Below are 26471 nucleotides of genomic sequence, written 5' to 3' on the forward strand. Positions count from 1 at the left end.
CTCCATTCTTCTCCTTAGCACACAGTATCCACTTTGCTTTTCTTGGTTATTATCCCCACCAGAATATCAACTCCGTAAGAGAAAGAATTTTTATCTGTTTTGCTCAGGACTTCATTCCTAGCCCCTAGAAAAATGCTCGGTATTAGAAGAATGCTCAGGAAACACTGGCTGAAGAAATGAGTGAACTCTAAGATGCAACTGTCAGCAAGGCAAGTTATGAATTGAAAAGCTATCTGTTTGAAGCTCTGGAGTTGGAAGTGGGCACAGCCTCTAGCAGGGAATACCGGGGACTTAGTCGCTCAGCAGTCCTCGGCGCCGAGCACATCATGACTAAGTCCACCTCTCCAGCATTCCGTGCAATAGGCATTCAGTAACACTGCTTAATAACTACATGAAGCACTCATTATTCGTCAAACCAGAACTTCTTACCTTCCCTTCATAGTAAAGTCAGAGGCAAATGTAGTACAAGCAACTTAAGATACATGGCAACTGGTTATGTTTTTAGTAAGATATTAAGTTAATATTATTCATCTACCATTGAAGAAGGAAGAGCTACTATCACTGGTGAATTTCCAATGTTTTTACCTTTTTTTATTTATTTATTTTTTTTGCGGTACGCGGGCCTCTCACCGCTGTGGCCTCTCCCGTTGCGGAGCACAGGCTCCGGACGTGCAGGCTCAGCGGCCATGGCTCACGGGCCCAGCCGCTCCACGGCATGTGGGATCTTCCCAGACCGGGGCACGAACCCGTGTCCCCTGAATTGGCAGGCGGACTCTCAACCACTGCCCCACCAGGGAAGCCCTGTTTTTACCTTTTTAAACACCAATTAATTTCCCTGCTTTAATCATCTGAGATTGTCTAAAACTTATTATACACACCCCTGCTTTCTAGAACAGAAATAGAATGAACGCCATTCCTCCAGTTCTTATTGACTCAGTCAAAATGACAAACCTCAGCCTTAGGCTGGGCTGGGGATCCCCATACATGGTTATACCAGGCTGCTGACTTCACACTGTGGCCCAAGAGTGTTCTCAGGTTTGGGGATCTGCTCTTGAGGGGGTTGCTGCCTTCTTCTCATGCTGTAAGTGACCTCGCTGCTAACAGTCTGACAGCTTCAACTGCTATCTTCATCTCTTTTAATGTGTTGTTTGTAATTAGCAGAGGCTGCCAAATCAGACCCCAAATTCATGCCCAAAAGGGCACTCTGCACTTGGGCCCAAAAGGGTCTCTTCTGTACATAAAGTAAGTGCACTTATTAGTTCACGGATCTGAGGCCTCCACTTTGGCTGCTTTAAGACCTTTTCTGTTCACAGCCTACGGGCAGAATCAGTGGGGGCAGCGGGGGAGATCACCAAAACAGCTGTATTTTTTATAAGAAATTGAATAAAACGTTCTATTATATATAGGAATCAGAAAAGCAATGGGGGAAAAAAAAGGAAGCAAATATAGCAGAAAATACTCAATCTAGAAATTACGCTTTCCTTCCCTCTCATTTTCCTTTTCATTCACATACCACGGCTTGCTTTCTGAGGGGCTAAAAGTCCACTGCTCCTCACTCCTCCAACTTTTGACACTCTTAAGTTAGAAAAAGTAGAATCCTAAAGCATTAGATGTTAGCTACATCCTGACAGTTGTCTTTATGGAAGTAACACTATAGCAAATACATCTCCTTACCATCATCTAAAAGTTCAAGACTGAGACAAAACGGAAGCTCAAGGCAGTACTGTGGCAAATCTAATGCTCTGAAAAACTATGAACCCCCAAATAAAAGTGCTCAATCAGAGGAAGCTTAAATTTGGGCGCAACTTAAACTGCATGTATTGGCTTTTAGCTGAGGCTTAAAAACGGATAAAAATGATAAAATGCTCCTAAGAGAAGCATTAAAAGCAGTGTTTTCTGCTCCACTTCCTGCAATTACTTATAGCCTTCTTGTCTCAGATACAAGCAATCTCACAAAATTGTGTTTTTCTTTTCTAAGGGATCACCAAGACATTTATGACATCTATTTAGAAAATATTCTGCAACAGCATAATTTCTCAGTGACCCAGGAGGCAGGCCAGTAGTATATTAGATGCAATTTTTGAAAGTAAAGGAATCACCCTACATGTATCTACAAATGTTCAGTCCTTTGCCAGTTCCTGCAAAGAACGAGAAATTTGTCAGATGATTAGTTATAGGTGGAAAACCCACAGTGTTTCTCAGTTTTTAACAACTTGAATTTTAATGCTCTAATGTATTTTACGCTCATAACTTTGTCCATTTATGTATAAAGATAAATACGGTGGCATCCAAAGTAGAAACACAGGCATCTAGGCACTTTAGGTTTTGTGTGTGGTTTTGTTGTTGTTTGCTTTATTAAAATCTGAATTTAGAAGAGATGTCTTTTGGGGAACAATGTTGCATTTTCCAGAAAACAGTCTATTTTCTGGCTGACATCCTAAAGCCAGAGGCATTAAAAACCTGACAGAAATGTTAAGTATGTTGACAAAATACAGAAGCTTTGGCTACAGACCTTAAAATAGAAAGTTTCTTCCAAGTGACAGAGTGTTTCCATTAAAATAAGAATGTCAACTCCCCACAGATTCAAGAATTAAGTCTGTGCATTCCTGCTTGATAGAGATTCCCACAACCAATCCATCCCAGGGCAGAGCAAAGAAAATCTGTTTTAGGAGGCTCCTGGCTTTCCTGTGCCCAACGGTTTGACCATGGGTATGTTAGTTCCCCCTCTTGGGGACCTTGGTTTTCTGGTATGTAAAATCTCTAAGGTCCTTTCCAGTTTTAAGTTTCCAGAATCCATGCCCCTCCTAAAAGCAACAGACTCTTAAACACATTTAAGGAGCTTCAAAGCCTGTTCCTCCCGGGCGCACACTGTATTCATTCATCAGTTTATAAGAGACTGTGACACTTCGCTATGGTGCTCAACTCTTTTCCACCAATTTCTCATTATCCTGAAAACGTTTTCATACCAATTATAGCACTGCTGAGTCTTAGACAGAACAGTATGAAACGTCACCGAGATACCGCTAAGTTCAGTCTTCAGGTGCAATCAAGTACCCTTGGAGAGTGCTGCCGTGAGCCTGCCTGGCCCTCTCTGGACTGAAACGTGACTTCACCCTGGTAGTAAAGGGGGGGCCCCAAACTTACCATGCCACTTGCCCTTATAAACAGTTCCAAAGGAGCCTGACCCAATCCGAGTGGAGAGCATCACTTCACTGGCTTCTATTTCCCAGTAATAGCTTGAATCTCTCTGTCCACGAGGCCTCTAAAACAAGCAGAGATCACTGATATATACTCCATGGACTGTTAAAAGTCTGCTTAACGAGAGTGTCAAAGAAAAGATCAACCCAGCTCCATCCATTCCCATATCTTTCAAAGATAGACATATTAACTATAATTCCAGTTTTTGTCTTTTGAGAAAATACCATTTTAGTTGTGCCCCGCCTTGCAACAACCCAGCAAGTTTTCCAATGTAAGCATGCCAAAAATGGCACTGACATTTATAATGTATTCATTTAATTAGAATCCCCCAACCCTAAAATTAAAGGCATTCTCATTTCTGACTAAGCTTTTCTTATTGAACCCTAACATGCAAGAGGTACTGTTGATCACACTCACAATTTTGTTTTTCTCGTGGGTGCTGGATCCCGGTGCCCGCTCTCTCTGTGCCGGCACAGGGGTTTTGGGCTGTGACCAGCCTGTTGGGCTCAGATTGTTGGGACTGCTGGACAAGGCTGAAGGTGAGGCTTAATAGACAAGACAAACAGAATTCACACATGGGTAAGCCAACAGAAGATGCACAGCATAAAGAGAAAAAGCCCATGACTATTTGCTAAATGACTTAGACAAGTACCTGATTCACCATGACTTCGAATTGCATCCTGAAACAGAAAAGGAAAGCTGGTCAATTTCTGCACTAGAAAAGATGTTCTCTGGGGGAGGGAAAGGGAGGAGAAGGATTTACAGGAGCAAAGTGGATTATAAAATCTCTAAAACACAAAAGGTCTAATTACATACTCTAACTTTTCTTTGATTAAATTCATCAAATGTCTGTGGCCAATATCTCCAAGATTGTTATCATCAAATATTAGGAGGACTGATGCTAATTTCTCATATACAATAAAGCAGCATTCTTTTTTCTCTCTAGAAAGCAGTGCACACTGCAGACTGATACTCTTTAAAGGGAGGCTGGCAAAGTTACTGTCAAGCTGAGATCCTTCCAGTGGTTGGGGATCTTGCTCCACTGAAGCTCAAAAAAATAATAATATTTTTAATGAGGGGTTCAGTGGCAAGTTCACCGTTACTCCTCTAGGAGTTGGATTTGCTATGGGTAAGCACCACGACTACATATTTTATCCAAACCTAAAATCATAGAAAGCTGGAAGGACCATAAATCCCCTAATATAAAACCTACATTTTACATATAAGAAAACACATGTGAACAGATAAAGGAACACGGCGAGTGTCACACAACCAGTAGGTGGCAGAAACAGAACTAAAAATCACCACCCACGGATCTCAGCCATGAGCTCATTCATCACAAAATGCTCCTCAGATCTTATGGGTAAGCTCTGAAACTAGTTACATTCTACTCAGGTGAGAGGTCAAAGGCTACCTTTAGAATTTATTAAACTGTTTAGTTGGAACAGTTTAAATCACAGGGCTCTCCATGAGACCTAAATCCTCATTTTTATAAATCCTCACTTGGAGTATATAAATAACAATAACAGAAAAACACTTGGTCCCCATATCCTCAAAGAGGATTATTTCTCTTGGAAGTCTTACTCTGTTTTCTTTGTATAACCACAGTAAAGACAGGATCCTTTTTTTCACACAACTGTTACCAGAATGCTCACACTCTATGACATCTTTACAAGAGGTAAGAAGAATCACAGGCCAAGCTGCCCCTCACCCACTTTCACAGCCCCACCCAAACATCTTCAGAATTTACCAATAAAGCCTGGTTCTGGGGTTCTCAAACCTGGCCAGTCTTCAGAATCACCAGGAGAGGTGTTTAAGAATACAGATTCCCAAGCCCCTCCACCTCACTAGGACTGATTGAAATATGTCTGGGAGGGAAGGCGGGAAACCTAGGAACCTGCATGCTTTTAAGTATGACAGGATGACTGCCAGATAGACAAAACTTTGTCCAAAAATAACTTGAATTTCAGGAGAATATTTAGCAGCTGTAGCTTTATTATTCAACTAATCTATTCTTTGTTTTTAGTCAAAGCGTGGCACAATGTATTTTTACTGGCCAGAAGTACATTCCCATGCACTAGGATTTTTTAATGTCATCGTAATTTTCTTCCCTGTATCCACTTACATACCTCATACTTAATTCTGTGCTAATTTCTACAGTTGGACTGATTTATCATCATCTCGAAATCTAAATATTAAAGAGAACTTAAACAAAGCAAGAAAGTGTACTTTTAAAAGGCTGAATCATATGTGATTTTTAAAAAACAGGAATCAAAATTTGGTCTGCTTCTAAAGTACAGAGAGGATTAAGCACCACAGATGTGCCAGTTATTCTATAATAAAACTTCAAGAATTTTCACTTTTCATGTTCCCTCTAAGTATTAGAGTGTTTATACAGGACTAAATCATATATCAGAAGAAAAGTAACTGGTATATTACTGTATTATCATCAGGGCTAGTGACAATACAATAGAGACAATAAAACTCATAGCTTGCATACACATGACCCCCTCACAATAATCTTGTGATAACCAAGGTGCCCCCAAATGACCATATTAGGCCCCATATTCGAAAGCCAACTCTTTTGTTGAGCCCCTCCCATGTCTGATCAGTAGGACAAGTATGTTGAAAATGATCTGAGGTCTGAGTGAGGTACGTAAAGCTGTGCCTGAGGTAGTGGGTGGCCCTGAGGTTTTTCAAGGAACAATTCATGATGTAGATAGAGCACAGCTGTCTTTGATAAAAGCTTATCAAAGGATTTTCAAGGCACACCAACCAAACTGACACACTTTGTTTCTAAGCAAAATATAAATAGAATAGTGATGCTGCTGAGTAACAACTAAACAAATCTAGCATTAGTCTTTAGTTGAAAATGATTTAAAAAAATTTTTTTAATACCCTTGGCCTCAAAATCTCACTTGAGAAACTGATTTCACCTATCAGCAATACCACATAAAGTTATTTTTTTACTCCCAAATATGCTATGGCCAAAAAAGAAAACATGAGACCAAGTCTGACAAGAAACATAAATTTTAGTGATTGTTTCATTTTTGATAGGCTACTGTCTGACAGTCTTATAGCAATCCTGCTACTTTACAAGAAAGCAAAGGCATGAAGAAGAATACCTACTCTTCCCCTCAAACAAAATCGTCTGGACCACGCCCTGGGAGAGGCATTCAGGCTGTTATTCTAGTCCAAAGCAATGAGAAATAAGAAGAATAAAGAACAAAGGAAGCATTTTAAGTGTATTCAGTTGTTAATAAAGATGAACTAGAAAGCAAACCAAACAGAACATACAATAAAGCCAAGAAAAGAAAAAGCAGTTTGAAAACACTAGCTTTGCGCATTTATATCTCCCTAAATACCTGATTATTAAAATCCTGTGACTCCACCCTCTTATTTCTAAATAAAATCACTTAAAGTCTTTCAGAGAGTTTGTAGTCCTCTATCACTATTCTTTTCTTTGCCACATGAAAAAGAAACTACTCTTTATGTATCCTATTCACTAGCTCAATGAGATCCTATTCAAATCTAACATGGAAACAATCAGTTCAAATGTTAACATTTCTTCAGGAAATTTCAGTTCTCCACTTGAATGATATACCAACCAGATTAATTAAGCTAGTCTCAAGATGCAGTGAATAAGAAATTCGAAAAGTCCAGAGACCTGACAAAGTGCTGCAACATTCCTTATCAGGTTTGAAACCCAAAACTCTCTTGACACAACCATCAACCCCACCCGACTAACTAACTGACACTCTTCACCACCCGCAAAGGACCCTATTACCTCAATCATCCTGCTGTCCACGGGCAAGGTGGTGCTGACCATGTGGACATTAGGTGTGGACGTCGACCTCTGCCTCTGGGAGAGGGAACCTTCAGAGGAGGGGCTGGAGGTGTTGAATGTGAAAGCATGGGGTGTGGAGTATCTGTGCTGGGAACTAGGTGAGAAGGAGAAAGAAAATTCCATGGTTGACACTCAGGCCTCTGTATTGGTAAAGTCTTTCAACTACCTATTTCATTAAGATACTTGGGGGCAAACCCTACTTATACTACAAACTTTGACAAAAAATATTCCTTTCTTTCAATAGGCACCACTTAAAATGTTTCTTCTGTTTAGATGCCTTTGCATGCAAATTTTTAAAAAGTAAATAATATATGTGCTCAGAATTCTTGTGAAAAGAAATGATACGTTATAAGTTTTCTTTTATTGAATAAATCACCTCTACAGGATACTCCGAATTTTTAGACCATCTCTGGGAAAGAACAGATTAGCATTTGTCAACCAATACGACCCCCTACTAAAGCTAGTTGGAACTTGCCCAGGTTAATTTAGAGACTAAATTAGAAAACTTTAAGGAAGATTTTTTGATAGACGGTTAGATCTGCCAAGCATGTCTGCAAACAGGCCAGCATTTTATCCACTGTGCATTCTCTCCCCCCATAAACAGCTCACAAAATCAATTAATGTGAATTCAGTTTTTAGGTTTCAATACCTAACTGTGAAATTTATCACTGGCTTCTTTTACCCAACGCCACTCTCCCACCAACCAAACTGGGAACACGCATTAGGCATAACATTTTCATTATTTGCTCCAAAGATTACTCGGAGTTTTGTTTAAATTCAAGTAGCACCATGCATAGATTCAAGAGATAAAAGACTTTTTTTCTAAGAGAAATTGCTCTATCGCAATTGCCTTTCCAGGCAATTCAACATTAATGCCTTCAGAGGCCTGGTTTCTTCTACCTAAATCTTCAGAAGCAAGTACAGTTTTTCGGTCAGGTTTGCTTTTCAAATTATCAAGAAAAATAAAAGTCATATACAAATATATCCAGGTATCACTTCAGTACAAATTCCTTGTTCCGAGATATACTGCCTTTAACAATTTCCATGATAGTCTTACAAAGGCCAGTAAATATTATATGATTATATATAAATTAAAGTCACATATTTTGGACAAAGATGTAGATTTATTTTAGGTTCCAAATTCATGTGTAACAGTAAGGAATGTGAACTCAACAAAACTCTGATTTTAAAGCTGGAAAACAGAGTAAAGACAAATTATGTGCAAACTCACAGGCACATTAAAAGAGATATTTATATTAAAAATCTAATTAGATTCTTTTCAAGATAGCAGTTTATTCAATATTGGACTGGCCAAAAAGTTCGTTCAGGTTTTTCCGTAAGATGTTATGGAAAAACCCGAACGAACTTTTTGGCCAACCCAATACCATGGTTTTAGCAATGCAAGGCCATATATAAGCATTTCAAAGTTGAGGGTTTTATTTTTACCGAATCATTGTATATCGTTTTGGGATGCTCTCCCTGAGGCTCACTGCATACTGAGGAAGGCAAAATCTCAAACTCTTTAAAATGTAATGAGATACAAGGGACATGCTAGGATAATAGAATAAATTGTAGTCAGAGTCACTTTCCAGAATTTAAGAACTAGAGGACCACAGAGAAAAAGTTCTAGAGTTTTGCTCTAACGCCAATGCTGAGTTCCACAGAAGCAGCGAAGGGTTTACACAGAGAAAGGAGGGAACGCAAGGGAACTCTTGTATTCATGCTTTCAATCCCACCTGCCCCAATACAACTTTCCAAAAGAAAAGCAGTAGGTAAAAAAAAATACCTAACAGGCATCCGGGAAACAGACTCTCGCATCCGACGCATTGTCAAAGAAGGCAGTACTGGGACCCCACTATCACCAACAGTGGAATTTGGGAACAGCCTAAATGAAATCAGAGGAAGACTGGTTCATAGACTTGCAGTAGTAATTTTACAGTCAGCCTGCCTGGCCTTGCAAACTCACAGCTACTCAAACTCAACTTTTCCTAGTCACATTTTCCTGGACCATTTCAGGCTACCCAGGGTAAGGGGCTACCCAAGTGACTGGGTTTGAATGACTACAGAATGTGAACAGTCTTGACGGGCCAATGAGCACAGAGTCTCTAGTATGCATTTCTAGGAAATACTGGCCCAATGTCCAGCCATATCAAAATAATGTGTTCTTTTAAGCTAGAGTAGGGCACTTTATAACCTAAATCACATAGAGCTTTTCAGAAACATTGTCTTGGAAACGCACAAATGAGAAGACAGAAATATGAAGGATAGATCACCTTCAGCACCAAAAGTCATAAATAAGAGGAAAAGTGATATTAACTTTAACTGGGCATCTTCCCTCCATGAGATGAGCACTTGGTGCCCGATAAGTTCACATGTTATCTCAGTTAAGCCTCCAAAGAACACTGCAACCATGGTAATACCCCCGTTTTTCAGATGAGTGAGTTTAGACTCAGAGGGGATTACAGATAGTTAATGACAACATTGAGATTTTGACCAATTTCTGCTAGACTCCAAGTTTGTGCTGTTTATGCTACCCAAGCTCTCTTTGCAAAAGCAACACGTGACTACCACGAAAGCAAAAAAGATGTTCCCGTGGTAGTTTAATGATAACATTCCCTTAGTTTTTCTAGTACCTTCAAAATAGGATAAAAGTTCACCTTTGACTTTTCATATCCCTGTTAATAGTTTTTAAGAGGTTCTTTGGAATATGTAACTTTTAATTTAAACCTTACTAAAAAAACCAGTTTGTCTATATGGAATATATTTTAGTAACTGGTTTGTCTCCTGAGGGACACATGTGGGGTTTTTTTGTTGTTGTTGTTTTGTTTTGTTTTTGCAGTACGCGGGCCTCTCACTGTTGTGGCCTCTCCCGTGGTGGAGCACAGGCTCCGGACGCGCAGGCTCAGCGGCCATGGCTCACGGGCCCAGCCGCTCCGCAGCATGTGGGATCTTCCCGGACCGGGGCACGAACCCGTGTCCCCTGCATCGGCAGGCGGACTATCAACCACCGCGCCACCAGGGAAGCCCCGATACATGTGTTTTTTAAGGTTTACTGTAATATCATTTTAAGATTAATGTTTTCCCTAGTTTGAGGTGAAGAAAACAGCACCAACTTTCTGCTCCTTCTTGATGTCAGAGGTCTGTTCGGTGTTATTTAAGAGTAGACAGAGTAGTGTCTACTAGCAACCTAGTAAAAAAAAGTCTGGGGGGGGGGGTTCATATCCCTCTGCTCTTTGCCTTACTGAAGCACAGTATATCAATCTCTATTTGACAGGTAATACTCCTACCAGCTCGTTTAAGAGTGTTATATACCACCTCAAAACTTGCTAGTTTCGGAGCTGTCATGTTTCTAAAGTAGATCGTTTCCAGATCATGACAATGCATTTAATAAGTCTAAAACCCAGACTTGTCAAATATACAGTATGCATCCTCAAAAGGGGTTTATATCTCCCTGCCCCCTTATATTCTTTGAAAAAAGAACAATGCCTTACAAGAGTTGTCTAATATTACTCCAGTCCACACACATAGTAGGTACTTTGGTGCTACAATGCTCGTGAAACTTGTAGCCACAAGTCTGACATCTAAACCCATTTAGCAGGAACTTCTGACAGATGTCACAGAAGGCAAGCTTCAGGAAGGTCTTCCGAGCCTGGAACAAGAACACAGGTGTAAATTATACTGAATAAAAAACAAAATAATTTCCTTCTTGACCCCCAAGAGGTTTTATTAGAATGAAGAATCATACTTCCAACATCTGTAAAATTCATACACAGAAATTAAAGTACATCTATGATCTAATGACACCTAAATTGCTTTACTGTAAACAATGGCACAGCTTTAAACAATCCAACAACATATATACTTATTATCTCTGAGAAATTCCTATTGTGCCAGCCAAAGCACCCAGCATACCACAAAGAGAGAAGAGATCTGCAACTTACAAAGTTGTGTGTTGTGAGTGGAACATGATCCAGGAAATCTACTTGAAGCTCCTCTCCAATCAACGAGGCAGCATCAGTATTCCAATCTAAACGTGCTTTTTTACTGAAGAGGATTTAAAAAAACATAGTATGAAAGGGGAATACTGAAATTAGGTGAAAGAGCTGAATACCAGTAATAACAACAGCTACCATTTAGCTCGTGCTACATAAACATAAAACTTAACTTAAATCCCATACAACACTGACATTTAATTCATACAACAAACCTACAGGGACTTCCCTGGTGGCGCACTGGATAAGACTCCGTGCTCCCAATGCAGGGGGCCCGGGTTCGATCCCTCGTCAGGGAACTAGATCCCACATGCATGCTGCAACTAAGAGTTCGCATGCCGCAACTAAGGAGCCTGCCTGCCACAACTAAGACCCAATACAACCAAATAAATACGAAAAAAAAACAAAAACAAAAAACCTATGAAGTGGGCATTATTATTCCCATCTTAAAAATGACAGAAATGGGGCTCTAAGAAGGTAACTTGGTCAAGGCCACACACAGAGTGTAACGGTCTATTTGGAATCCAGGTCAGTCAGACTCCAAAGCTTGTACTCTTAGAATAAAGCTTTTTTAAACAATGAAATAAAACAATCTCATGATAAAGGAAATATGCAATAAATTGGACTTTATAACATTAAAATCCTATAAAAATCCTAAAATCCTATAAAATGGGTTATAAATATTGCTACAGTAGCAAAATTTAATCTTCACTAGCCTACTTCAATCTAGAAAATACATAAATAGAAAGGAATCACAAATAAAATGCACTTTTCTATGACGATTGGGCTCAAATCTGTAGAACTGTCTGCAGAGTCTATACATATAAATTGATGAAAGACTTAACTGTCTTAAAATTTACTCTGAAACCACTCTTTCTGTGCCTAAACAAGACAGAAAAATGGGTACATTTAAGTAAAAATTAATTCCCAGTTCCTTTCTCATGCCTTATCTAGTTTATCTGGCCCAACTCCTGAAGGAAGAATATTCTCAGGTAGGGAGAGAACACCACATATACAGCACCATTCTAACCTCTCCTTTCACCTACGAGAAGCCTATTAGAGCCACCTTTCTGATTACATGGCAGGAAATAATCCATCCCTTAATATAATTCCCTATACAAGGTCTGGGAAACCCAAACATTACTCCAAAGTCCTGCTTTGCCCTAATGAAGAAGGAGAGGGTGAGTCCTGTTTCCTGATCAGTCTTGAGGTGCCATCCATCCAAAAGAGAACCTAGGGTAGCTCCAAACAAATACAGCCGTGGACAAGAGTGGCTCAAGCCCCTCACTGTCTCAGAGTCTCTCTAGTCTTTAGGGAGCACTAGGCACTGGCTTTGGGACCAACCTGGGACTGTACCCACATAAAACTGGCATCTGCTTCAAAGATTTGCACTTCAGCAAAAAAAAACCTAAGCTGATAGGAATAACATAAACAGATGAATTTATGCTCACCCTTTCTGTTGCAGCAAAAATAGAAATGAAACTTTTCTGATAAACAAGGAAAATAAACAATGAACAGGCTGGGGAAACAGCATAAACAGGCCTGAAAGAGTTAAGCAATCTTGGTTATTCTTTAGCTGTTACTACTAACAAACACTTGTAGCTAGACTTGTCCTTCACAAAACTAAACAAAGCTAATTACTCTGATTCCATATGAATTGTTCCCTGCACCTGGCATTTATTCTGGCTGCATTCTCTTGTAGCAAATCACCCCTTGTAGCTCTTTACATTTCATAAAGAAGGTCACCCGGCTGATAACCCAGAGATAAATGGACCCAATTACCAGGCTGCCTGATGCCAACGGTGACTGTTTTTAAAATACTGCAAGAAGAAGAATAAAAGACCTTCACCACTTTTATCCTTATCACTTACCCTGGACTGCTAGTTCCACCTGTAAGACCCCCTGTAATTCCCCAGGACAGGGGGACACAGTTCTTGAGGCGCTTGCCTGCTGTGTCTTCCCTTTGCCTGGCAAAGAAAATAAAAAGCCTCTCTATTTCTTATCTTCCAAATCTCTGTCTCCGTATTTTTACTTGGCATCAGTGAACAGGGAGCCAAATTCCAGCAACATTTTGAGTACTCATCCCCTAGGCTAGTCTCTCAAGCTGGGGAGCCCCTTGAAATATAAAAGATGTAAGCTAAAGATCAATAACAGAACCAGTACTTTCCAAGAAGAAGGTAAAATTAAGGTTATTATCCCAGATTTGGGGGGAAACAGTAACAAGTAACAGATAGTCACAGATGGCTCTGATGCTACGGGGTATTATTACTCCTAGACTTTGAGGCAATGCCTCTATCTTGCTACCACCATTAGGAATAGGATGAACTACACTGATCCTCCTTGAAGCAGAAATTCTCCTGCATCTTTCAGCCCTGTGTCTGTCAAACTGCTGGGATTCAGTAAATATTAACTGAATAAACATGAGTGAATTATAAAAGTTAATCTCTTAAAGACAGTATTCTTTAACTATAAATAATAATGAAACACTTTCTGAGTACCCACTCTGTTAACTGCAATATAGCAAACACAAAAATCTTGCTCTAGAGAAAGCTGACATTACTGTTTCCTTCTATGGAAACACTATCCAACAACTAACATGTATTTTATATTCCAATGCAATGTTCAAGCAAAATTTTCAAGTTCTTGGTATCTTATTTTTCTGAACTGTCTCTTTATAAACAAGGGTATTCAAATATTCACTATTCTATAGGAAGCTAGTACAATTTTTTTTTATGAAAACAGTTATTATTTGAAGCTAGGAAATCCTTACTAGTATGAAGGAAGAGCTGGCTGACTTTTGAGTTCTTACCCCTTGTGTTCGTGGAGAAGTCTGAAAACTGCACAGCACTCTGGTTGCAGGCCCCTCACCTTGAGAGCTTTCATAAGGCAGTCATGCAAGCTCATTCCATTCCGCACATTGACCTACAAACAAAGGGTCACCTTTAGAACCAACACAGGTTGCACAAGCACATCCCTTGGAAAGGTGAATATAGAAATAAATCCATCAGTCTGTAAGGGTATATGTAGAAGATTTTATGACAGCATTGCTTGTACAGTTGACCCTTGAACAACACGGCTCTCAACTGCACAGGTCCACTTATACGTGGATTTTTTCAATAGGAAATACTACAGTACTACATGTACTACATGATTTGTGGTTTGTTGAATCCGAGGATATGGAACAGCAGATACAGAGCACATATACCAAGGGCTGACTGTAAGTTATACTCGGATTTTCAAGTGCACATGGGGCTGGCGCCCATAACCCCCTGAGGTGTCCAAGGGTCAACAATAATGGCAAACACACACACAGAGGAAGCACCCAGAATGTCCAGCAATAGGTAAGTGCTTGAATAAAGTACAGAACATCTGTATGTGTCACACGGTGCTGCTAATATATTACTTATAATGACTCGTCAGAGGGTGTTCATATTAACTGGGGGAAAATATTTTTCAGAATAATACAAAGAGTAAGATTATTTAAAGGGTGGGGAACCTATATATGTTATATGAGTGTGAAAAGATAGACACTCAGCTGTTACCCTTATGAGAAAGTGGTTGGGAGAGAGAAATGATCAACTTTCCCTTTCTACATCTCTAATTTGTTTGACTCAATGAAATGTTCATGCAAGCATAAATATCCACCAGAAAGGAAAATAAGCCAACCCAATCTATAAACAAACATGAGTTCTTCTCATCAAAACTTTGTATTTCAACCTATTTTCAACAAAATGGTTAATATTCCTAACAAAAATTCCATCTCACATGCACTTCAGACTAGGGAGGGCAAGCAGGAAGTGGAGGAAATAAAGCCTCTGCCCTGCTGTCAGGACAAACATCACTGCTAGTTTAAATAAATCTGCACACCCATTCCACACAGCCTTAGCAGTATACGCCCCTTCACATCCCCCTGTACCCAATCCTCAAAAACTCAGCAGGCACTCAGAAGCCTAACAGAGGGACTTCCCTGGTGGTCGGTCCAGTGGAAAAGAATCCGCCTTCCAATGCAAGGGACGCAGGAACTAAGATCCCACATGCCGCGGAGCAACTAAGCCCGCGCGTCGCAACTACTGAGCTCATGCGCCTCAACTAGAGAGCCTGCGTGCTGCAAACTACAGAGCCCACAGGCTCTGGAAGCCACGCGCCCTGGAGCCTGTGCGCCACAACTAGAGAAGAGAAAACCCTGCACCCCACAACTGAGAGAGAGAAGAGAAGAGAAGAGAGAAGAAGCCTGCGTGCCGCAACGAAGAGCCCACACACTGCAATGAAAGACCCTGCATGCCTTAGGGCTTCCCTGGTGGTGCAGTGGTTAAGAATCCACGTGCCAATGCAGGGGACACGGGTTCGATCCCTGGTCCAGGAAGATCCCACATGCCGCAGAGCAACTAAGCCCACGAGGCACAACTACTGAGCCCGTGTGCCTAGACCCCGTGCTCCACAACAAGAGAAGCTACCATAACAAGAAGCACACACACTGCGACGAAGAGTAGCCCCCGCTCGCCACAACTAGAGAAAGCCCGCATGTGGCAACAAAGACCCAACGCAGCCACAAATAATTAATTAAAAAATAAAAAATAAAAAGATCCTGCATGCCTCAATGAAGATCCCACATGCCACACTAAGACCCGATGCAGCCAAAAATAAACTAACTAAATAAATATATCTTAAAAAAAAAAAAAGCCTAACATAAAGTGTGAGTGCCAGAGTTCTAATAATGGCAGCTATATAAAAATTTCACCTAAGCTCTTAAGCATTTCAATAAAAGCCCTATACATTTTGTTTTTAAAGCCAATAAAGTTAATCAAAAGTAAGGCAACTAGACAGTATGGGCTGTAGAGAGAACAGAATGTAGATCAGCAGTGCTTGCAAACTGCCCCAAGTAGAGTCCTTCCACTGGGTGAAAGTGTGACATCTGACAGTGGTCAACCCAGCCCCTTCCCAGAGGGAGGTGAGTGATGTGTGTACTTATTTTAAAGGTTTAAAATATTTTTAAATATTCATTTACAGTGTTTCACAAGTTTATTTTAAAGGTTTCTTGAAGCAGTGATACCCTTAGAAATATCCCACTAACTTCCAGCTTCCAGACACAAAACAACAAAGTAAAGGGAGAGAGAATGATCTGAACTATGAATACACCAAGAATGAGGACAATAAAAAGTAAATCAACACACACATTAACAGAAACATGACCTGTATCAAATACTGTGCAGTAGTACTTTGAAAACTGTAAAGTGGTATCTGTGCTATTTAATCTTCATTAAAAGTCACAGCTCCAAGAGCTAGACAGTTCTTTAAATATCTTCTAATCCAGTGGGGTTCCCAAACGTGGCTGGTATTAGAATCATCTGAGGAGCCTGTGAAAATATATTTTCCTGGCCTGCCCCCTCTAACACATCCATCTGATTCAGTCATCTTGAATGAAGCTCAGGAATCTGTATTTTAAACTGCTTCTCGGGTGATTCCAGTGGTAATTAATGGGCCTCAGCTATGATCCAATCACTCATCCAATAATAATTAGCAGCAGCAGTTAGTCAAAGAGACACATGTTTACAAAACAAATGACAAGAAAAATTCAAAAAACAGGCCACTACTAATTATTCTAAAATTATTTAAATCAGACGTAGATCCTCTCTATCACTCTTCTCTCTACAACTAACTCCCCACGGACACAGGTTGTAATCAGCTAAATCTGACTAATCTCTGGAGCCCACTAAGTGATTATGACAGTCATTCTGGGCTCCAGCAGTGAAGCAATCTGGGGATGATTAGAAACTGCTGACTGGCCATGCTGGCCAGCAAATGACTCCTTCCTCCTTCAATGCTCCCCTGAAGCTGGGTGCCTAGTGAAAGAAGGTGGTTCTTCCAGAGACACAACAGTCCATCTCTGGTCAAAGAAACAGAAGAAACTAACTTTCTCTGACAGAACCTTCTCAAAAGCTGTCAGAGAGAAGTCAAGCTTCCAAATCAGTCATCCCCAACCACCAGTTGTGCTCAAATGAAGGCTGTCAAGTATACACAAATGTCGGACTTCCCTGGTGACGCAGTGTTTAAGAATCCACCTGCCAATGCAGGGGACACGGGTTCGAGCCCTGGTCCTGGAAAATCCCACATGCCGTGGAGCAACTAAGCCCGTGTGCCACAACTACTGAGCCTGCACTCTAGAGCCCGCGAACCACAACTACTGAAGCCCGCATGCTCTAGAACTCATGTGCCACAACTACTGAGCCTGTGTGCTGCAACTACTGAAGCCCACGTGCCTAGAGCCCGTGCTCTGCAACAAGAGAAGGCCCCACTCGCCACAACTAGAGAAAGCCTATGCACAGCAACGAAGAACCAACACAGCCAAAAATAAAAAAATTTTTTAAAAGTATACACAGATATAGAAAACACTCAGAAATAATCATAACTGCCATTTTACTTATGAACTAGCCACTGTAGTCAGCATGAGCCTCATTTTATAAAGGTCAGGAAACAGAGGCTCAAAATATTATGTAATTTGTTTAGATGATACAGCTTATAAAAGGCAATACAGGGATTTAAATTTGGGCCTTGTTGTCTTAAAGGCCCATACACTTAATTATTAAGCCAAACTAAGTTTCCCACTCTTCCAGGCAAACTAGTAGATGGGGGTGGAGAAGACAGTGGCAGTAACGCCCAGAAGCAGCACCAGATGATCTTCAGCTTCCCATCACATTCAGACTTCCCATCTGGGCTCTCCACTTAAGGTAAGAAAGAAAATTACTGAGAAAATAATGGGTAAAAATCAGTTTGCAAATGAAAGACTACTGTTGAAATATAAGGGGATTATTTATTTTGCCAGCCATTAAACTTTCATTTTCAGGAAAGGGAACAAAAATAAATTTACTCACACTTTAAAATGCCTTTGAGTTTTGCCTTCAGTTCAGAATGTACCTAAATGTACAACACTGTCACTGGAAGGCTCTTTAGGGTCACAAAAGAAGTATAAAGGAAGTTTTAGTAAAGTGGAGAGAGTTGAACTGTTAGAAACAAACTGAGAAAACTCTGGACTGTACTTGCCAACCTTGGAACCTTGCCTCGCCTAGGTACACAGAATAAACACAATGCACTGCTTTTACACAAAAAACAGAGGGTGGGAAAGGAGGAGGTGTGGACGTTTTGAAGGAAGGTTTTCTCAAATGTCCGACGCCAAGCAAAATTAGCACAACTTCACTTTTCTGTTTCAACCAGGTGTTTTTTTTTCCCCTCCCAGGATAGTAAGAAACTTTTTGAGCAGTAATTTCGTAGAAAAGTTGAGATTTTGTGTCAGAAACTATGCAGGAATAACTGGCTAGTTTAGTGCCCTTGGAAAAGAGCTGTGATTTTTTTTTTTTTTTTTTTTTTTGCGGTATGCGGGCCTCTCACTGTTGTGGCCTCTCCCGTTGCGGAGCACAGGCTCCGGATGCGCAGGCCCAGCGGCCATGGCTCACGGGCCCAGCCGCTCCGCAACATATGGGATCCTCCCGGACCGGGGCACGAACCCGTATCCCCTGCATCGGCAGGCAGACTCTCAACCACTGCGCCACCAGGGAGGCCCAGAGCTGTGATTTTTAAGCTACCTCCAGCTTTGCCACAAGTCCTAGGAAATTTACCAAAATAATTTTCCTAGGTAATTTTATTTCCTTCAATATACCTGTAATATCAAAAAATTTTTAAATGAACAGTTTGCTTTAATATTCAGAACAAAACAATTTTTTAATCACCAGAAATGTCTAACAGAATTTTTCAAAGAACCCTTTGAAATATATCCCCATAAGAATGTACTATTTTCACCTCACACCAGTCAGAATGGCCATCATCAAAAAATCTACAAACAATAAATGCTGGAGACGGCGTGGAGAAAAGGGAACCCTCCTACACTGTTGGGGGAAATATAAATTAGAACAGCCACTATGGAGAACAGTATGGAGATTACTTTAAAAACTAGAAATAGAACTACCCTATGATCCAGCAATCCCACTCCTGGGCATATATCTGGAGAAAACCATAATTCAAAAAGATACATGCACCCCAATGTTCATTGCAGAACTATTTACAATAGCCAGGACATAAAAGCAACCTAAATGTCCAACAGCAGAGGAATGGATAAAGAAGATGTGGTACATATATACAATGGAATATTACTGAGCCATAACAAAGAACAAAATAATGTCATTTGCCGCAACACTGATGGACCTAGAGATTATCACACTGAGTGAAGTAAGTCAGACAGAGGAAGATGTATATCATATGATATTGCTTATATGTGGAATCTAAAAAAAGAGTTCAGGGCTTCCCTGGTAGCGCAGTGGTTGAGAGTCCGCCTGCCGATGCAGGGGACACGGGTTCGTGCCCCGGTACGGGAAGATCCCACATGCCGTGGAGCGGCTGGGCCCGTGGGCCATGGCCGCTGAGCCTGTGCTCCGCAACGGGAGAGGCCCCAACAGTGAGAGGCCCGCGTACTGCAAAAAAAAAAAAAAAAAAGGAAAGGGTACAAATGTACTTACCTACAAACCAGAAACAGAGTTACAGATGTAGAAAACAAACATGGTTACCGGGGTAAGGGGCGGAGGAATAAATTGGGAGACTGGGATTGAAATATGCACATTACTATATATAATATACACACTACTATATATAAAATTGGTAACTAATAGGGACCTACTGTATAGCACAGGGAACTCTACTCAATACTCTGTAATGGCCTATCTGGGAAAAGAATCTAAAAAAGAGTGGATCTATGTATATGTACAACTGATTCACTTTGCTGTACGCCTGAAACAAACACAACATTGTAAATCAACTGTAATCCAATAAAAATAAAAATAAAAAGGGCTTCCCTGGTGGCGCACTGGTTAAGAGTCTGCCTGCTAATGCAGGGGACATGGGTTTGTGCCCCGGACCGGGAAGATTCCACATGCTGCGGAGCGGCTAGGCCCGTGAGCCATGGCCGCTCAGCCTGCGCATCCGGAGCCTGTGCTCCGCAACGGGAGAGGCCACAACAGTGAGAGGCCCGCGTACCACAAAATAAATAAATAAATAAATAAATAAATTTTAAAAAAGAAGAATGTACTATATGTTTAGAGGAAATGTCAGTAAAGAAGACATTTCAGGCAAGACTAACAACAGAATGAAGGCCAAGAGCTGGGATAAAGCAAGGGGTGTGAAAGGAACATAAAGCAATAAAATCTGCAACTGGAAAGCCAATTAACAAAGACCCTAAGTGGAACCCTATTACACTGCTGGTGGGAATGTAAATTAGTGCACACACTATGGAAAAGAGTATGGAGGTTCCTTAAAAAACTAAAACTAGGGACTTCCCTGGTGGTGCGGTGGTTAAAAAAATCCACCTGCCAATGCAGGGGACACGGGTTCGAGCCCTGGTCCAGGAAGATCCCGCATGCTGCAGAGCAACTAAGCCCATGCATCACAACTACTAAGCTTTAGAGCCCTCAAGCCACAACTACTGAGCCCGCACGCCACAACTACTGAAGCCCGCGTGCCCTAGAGCCCACGCTCCACAACAAGAGAAGCCACTGCAATGAGAAGACTGCACACTACAAACGAAGAGTAGCCCCCGCTCGCCCCAACTAGAAAAAAAAAAAGCCTGCATGCAGCAACAAAGACCCAACACGGCCAAAAATAAATAAATAAATAAATTTATTAAAAACAAAAACAGAACTAAAACTAGAGTTACCATATGATCCAGCAATCCCACTCCTGGGCATCTATCCAGAAAAGATGAAAACTCTAATTCGAAAAGATACATGCACCCCAGTTGACAGTAGCACTATTTACAATAGGCAAGACAAGGAAACAAGCCCAGTGCCCACCAATGGAATATTACTCAGCCATAAAAAAGAAATGAAATATTGTCACTGAAGAATATCATACTGGGATTTCCCTGGTGGTTCCATGGTTAAGACACTGAGCTCCCAATGCAAGGGGCCCAGGTTCAATTCCTGGTCAGGGAACTAGATCCCACATGCCACAGCTAAAGGTCCCGTGTGCCGCAACTAAGACCCAGCACAGCCAAATAAATAAATACTTAAAAAAAAAAAAAAAAAGAATATCATACCAAGTGAAGTCAGACAGAAAAAACAAATATTATATGATTATCACTTAAATGTGGAATCTAGAAATAATACAGATGAATCTATACACAAAATCAAAATAGACTCACAGATACAGAAAACAAACTTACTGTTACCGAAGGGGAAAGGTGGGATAAATAAGGAGTATGGGATTAAAAGACACAAACTACTATACCTAAAATAGATAAGCAACAAGGATTTACTGTATAACACAAAGAACTGTTCAATATCTTATAATAACCTATAATGGAAAATATCTGAAATATATATATATATCGGAATCACTTTACACCTGAAACTAACACAATATTGTAAATCAACTATACCTCAATTAAAAACAAAACAAAACAAAAACAGGTACAACTACAAAACGCTAAAATAAAATTTTTAAATAAATAAAGACTCAAAGTGACAGTGAAGATTTTGCCTGCCTATAAGATGGGCAACATGATCCATAACGTTTTCTATAGGGTGATGGACAACTACATTTTCTGAGAGGAATGTTCACGTACCACTGTTCTTTGCTTGTTTGGCAAAAAAACACGGATAGTGTTGCTTGTCTTAGAAGGGTCCGTAAGTTTGCCATCATCTGATGCCCGACGCTGATAGCCAAACTGCTGAACTATTGTAGGGGAGATGCAGCTGGGGCCATCAAACACCGCGTCTTTGAATCCAAAACCATTGCTGATCGTCTTCCAGGCCCCCTGTATGTGCTCCATTGATGCAGCTTACACAATACTTAAACCTGGTAAAAATAAATAAATAAACAGACAAATAATTAGAATTCTTGAACAAAAGTAATTAACTCAACAATACAATATACAGAGTAATTGTGAAAACAGTAGTATGTGGGCTTTCTTGTAGGTGACATCTGCTTAAATAAATTACTCAGAAAACTTCTATTTTAGTATATTTCCATAGAATATTTCATAGACAACTCAAAAATTAACAAAATGGGGATTAGAGGTCTAAAGATTCATCAAGAGTTATACCACCAGTTAAAAGCCAACCTGGAACTATAAGCCCAGGTCTCTTGACTTCTTATTCTAATATCAGGTGGGCCAAAAGGTTCATTCGGTTTTTTCCATAAGATGGCTCTAGTAGCACTTAGTTGTCTTTAACTTCATTTGAAACAATTTTGTTAGATTGTATGTGACAGCTGTCATATCAGCGTGCATTTAAAACAAGACATCAAAATTGGTGAATTTTTGTGTACCCATTTTAATATTGAAGACAGAAGGAAAAGAGCAACATTTTCGGCATATTATGCTTTATTATTTCAAAAAAGGTAAAAATGCAACTGAAATGCCAAAAAAGATTTGTGCAGTATATGGAGAAGGTGTTGTGACTGATCAGGCGTGTCAAAAGCTGTGACGTTTCATGCTGGAGATTTCTCACTGGACAATGCTCCACAGTCGGGCAGACCAGTTCAAGTTGATAGTGATCACATCGAGACAGTAACTGAGAACAATCAACGTTATACCACCTGGGAAATGGCCAACATACTCAAAATAGCCAAATCAAGCACTGAAAATCATTTGCACCAGCTTGGTTATGTTCATCGATTTGATGTTTGGGTTCCACATAAGTTGAGCGAACAAAACCTTCTTGACCATATTTCCATATGCAATTCTCTACTTAAACGTGATGAAAACGTTCCGTTTTTAAAACAAATTGTGACGGGCAATGAAAAGTGGATACTGTACAATAATGCGGAATGGAAGAGATTGTGGGACAAGTGAAATGAACCACCACCAACCACACCAAAGGCCGGTCTTCATCCAAAGAAGGTGACGTTGTGTATATGGTGGGATTGGAAGGGAGTTCTCTATTATGAGCTCCTTCCGGAAAACCAAACGATTAATTCCAACAAGTACTTCTCCCAATTAGACCAACTGAAACCAGCACTCGACAAAAAGCGTCCAGAATTAGTCAAGAGAAAACGCATAATCTTCCATCAGGATAACTGCATGTTTCTTTGATGACCAGGCAGAAACTGTTACAGCTTGGCTGGGAACTGCTGATTCATCCGCTGTATTCACCAGACATTTCACCTTCAGATTTCCATTTATTTAGGTCTTTACAAAATTCTCTTAATGGAAAAAATTTCAATTCCCTGAAAGACTGTAAAAGGCACCTGGAACAGTTCTTTGCTCAGAAATATAAAGAGTTTTGGGAAGATGCAATTATGAAGTTGCCTGAAAAACTGGCAGAAGGTAGTGGAACAAAAGGGTGAATATGCCGTTCAATAAAGTTCTTGCTGAAAATGAAAAATGTATCTTTTACTCTTACTTAAAAACCGAAAGCACTTTTTGGTCAACCCAATACTTTTTCAATTCCACTTCTCTCCTTCTTTTGTTACTGTATATTAAGTATGAGCAACTATACTTGAGTATGAGTAACAATTAGTACTATGAGAAAAAAAAAGTGTAAGCCATAACTTTCTGCCTTTGAAGAAGGAAAAGAAACTAGTATTCTAGGATGTGTGTTAGACACTTAATATATAATCTCATTTAATCTGTGTAAGCACCCCAAAAGATTTTAAATCCCTTCCTCCAACCACCCTTTATTTTTTAAACAAATAAGGCACAGAAAAACCATGCTACTTGCCCAAGAACACCCAGGTGATAGGTAAAATAACCAGATTCTGTATCTGTTTATATTTAAAGTACATGAACTTTCCAACATAACATTCGGAGTTCAGTTTTAGTGCAGAAACAAAGCTTATAAACCGAAGCAAGGAGAGACAGTTACTTAACAAAAAATAATCAAATGTTTTAATCGGGCAACAAGAAAACTGCAATGAAAGTCCATAGATAGTCACACAATGACAATAAGTCAGATACTCTGCAGTGAGGACGTGCAATGCCCTGACGCTGATTGGGAGTCAGCAACCATGCAGAAGTGAGAGGTATTTATTTCCTCCTGTAGAAAACAGTGAGGTTGACAGGGAATCCCATCCTTCCCAAGCCTTACTCCTTCAGAAACTTGTTTTGTCTTATTATTAGCATTATTAACAATAGTTACCATTTACTAGGTGCCTACTATTATGAAACAGTATATACTGCATACAGCCCACTCATATTACCCAACCTGATCCTTAGAGGATACTCTAGGTAGGAATTACATCCCCATTTTTACAGTCGAGCTTTAGCGGGCAGAGGTGGGATTCAGAATTGCGCAGCTCTGACTCCAAAGCCCTTAACCTTCTCATATATAACACTGACACTTGAAATCATTTAGTCAGAGCTAAAATGGCCTAGAGTTAATCCAAATGTCTTGTTCTTAACCAGAAGTTTCTGTCTGAATACCCACTATGTACTATGCTCTTTCTCACATCACATGCCTGAAGCAAAAGGGGACAATACATATAACTATTCTTAGCTGACAGCTGAGAAAACTAGAAAAGTTTAGAGACTTAAGATCACTACCTGGCATTACTCTCACAGTCTTGGCTCAACTTTTTTTTTTTTTTTTTTTTTTTTTTTTGTGGTACACGGGCCTCTCACTGTTGTGGCCTCTGCCATTGCGAAGCACAGGCTCCGGACGCGCAGGCTCAGCGGCCACGGCTCACGGGCCCAGCCGCTTCGCGGCATGTGGGATCTTCCCGGACCGGGGCACGAACCTGTGTCCCCTGCATCGGCAGGCGGACTCTCAACCACTGCGCCACCAGGGAAGCCCTTGGCTCAACTTTTTTGAAGGAGAATATGGTAAGAAACTATTAAAGTTCTGAAATGTTCTTAAAGACTGATCTGGTAATTCAATGTCACTCTAGGAATTTATCCTACAGAAGTATAAGGCAAGTGTATAACGATATATGCATAAGCATCTTCATTAGAGCATTGTTCATATCCTTAAAAAATTGGGGAGAACACCAAATACTTAACAATAAGGAATTAAACAAATCATGCTAATTCCCACGTGATAAGTAAAGTAGATCTGTAGGTGCAAAGGTGGAAAAAGCTACCCAAGACAAAACAAAAAATGACAAATGTAGTTTGAACCTCTTTCATACTCATCTAGAAAGAGGGAGGGAAATCTAGAATCATAAAGAAGGGAGAGGGGCTTCCCTGGTGGCGCAGTGGTTAGGAATCCACCTGCCAATGCACGGGACACGGGTTTGAGCCCTGGTCTGAGATCCCGCATGCCGTGGAGCAACTAAGCCCGTGCGCCACAACTACTGAGCCCGCGTGCCACAACTACTGAAGCCTACACGCCTAGAGCCTGTGCTCCACAAGCGAAGCCACCGCAATGAGAAGCCCGTGCACCGCAACGAAGAGCAGCCCCCGCTCGCCGCAACTAGAGAAAAGCCTGCGTGCAGCAATGAGCCAACGCAGGCAAAAATTTAAAAATAAGTAAAATAAATATATATTTTTTAAAAGTAACACAAACCTATTTTTTTAATTTAAAAAATAAAAATAAAGAAGTGAGAAAATATAGAATAATAAACAAAGTACCAATATTTCAGCAAGATGATTAAGGAATTTTTACTTTTTACATATCTATTTACTTTTTGCTTTTTTATTTTACTATCTACTACAAACATCTATAAGCCTATTTTATTTATGCAAGGGGGAGGGGCAGGACAAAATCCTACAGCCTTCAAGTGGCAGGGCCATGATGCACTGCCTCCCATCTCTGGCACCTCTACCCAAGCCCCAACACACTCCTAACTCTATCCCTTCATTACCATGAGGTCACTTTTTAAGGGTATCTACAAGCTTCTCTTTTCCCTAGACCTTTTTCCCCAATTAAAGAGGAAGACTCCTTTGAACAACTCACTAGCCTGAAATGATGTGGCTCATAGAAGCAGCAAGGGCAATCTTAAAAATGCAACTTATCATTTCCCTCCCCTGTGTAAGACGCAGAATAAAAGCTAAACTTCTTTCTGAACATGCCAAGCTTCACACCTCAGCACTTCTGAACTTCCTGTTCCCTTCATCTAGAAGACAAAACCTCCAAAAACAAGCAAGTTGGCTTTTTCACATCATTAAGGTCTTCACCTAAAAGATCCCTTTAGAGACATCTTCTCTCTCCAACCCAGTCAGAAGACCCCACTCCCCTACCTCCATCAAATAACCTTTATTTTCTTCATGCCACTTACCACTAATGTTAACTGTCTACAGATTTTGGTCAGTCCCTCCCACCCCCTTTCTGCTCCATGCCAAGCTTGACAGGACCTCCTGCCAATCTTGTTCACTACTGTATTCTTAGCCCTTAATACACAGTACCTGGAACACAAGCACTCAAATATTTATTAAATGAATTCAGCTACGAGCCAGAATAATGTTGCAAAAAATATAATTTTTTTAATAGAAAAGACCTGTCAAGAACTAGTAAATG

At 40.4% G+C, this 26471-nt stretch overlaps 1 protein-coding gene across 4 annotated transcripts in view; it reads right to left on the reverse strand.

Moving 5' to 3' along the window:
- Positions 1–26471, reverse strand: part of RAF1 (Raf-1 proto-oncogene, serine/threonine kinase) — a 74868-nt gene that overhangs the window by 8544 nt on the left and 39853 nt on the right. Inside the window, exons 2-12 of one of the 4 annotated variants that reach the window (XM_060111590.1) lie at positions 21641–21873; positions 13847–13959; positions 12909–13004; positions 10987–11089; positions 10537–10694; positions 8832–8930; positions 6986–7139; positions 6328–6387; positions 3851–3878; positions 3616–3743; positions 3145–3262 (exon numbers count right to left, since the gene is read on the reverse strand). In XM_060111590.1, the coding sequence (XP_059967573.1) occupies positions 3145–3262; positions 3616–3743; positions 3851–3878; positions 6328–6387; positions 6986–7139; positions 8832–8930; positions 10537–10694; positions 10987–11089; positions 12909–13004; positions 13847–13959; positions 21641–21847 (1264 nt within the window). In that variant the 5' untranslated portion in view covers positions 21848–21873. The remainder of the gene's footprint in view (positions 1–3144; positions 3263–3615; positions 3744–3850; positions 3879–6327; positions 6388–6985; positions 7140–8831; positions 8931–10536; positions 10695–10986; positions 11090–12908; positions 13005–13846; positions 13960–21640; positions 21874–26471) is intronic. The other 3 variants (XM_060111593.1, XM_060111592.1, XM_060111594.1) reach the window with 3 other exon arrangements.

This window comes from Mesoplodon densirostris, chromosome 10, assembly GCF_025265405.1.
Source record: "Mesoplodon densirostris isolate mMesDen1 chromosome 10, mMesDen1 primary haplotype, whole genome shotgun sequence".
NCBI lineage: Eukaryota > Metazoa > Chordata > Mammalia > Artiodactyla > Ziphiidae > Mesoplodon > Mesoplodon densirostris.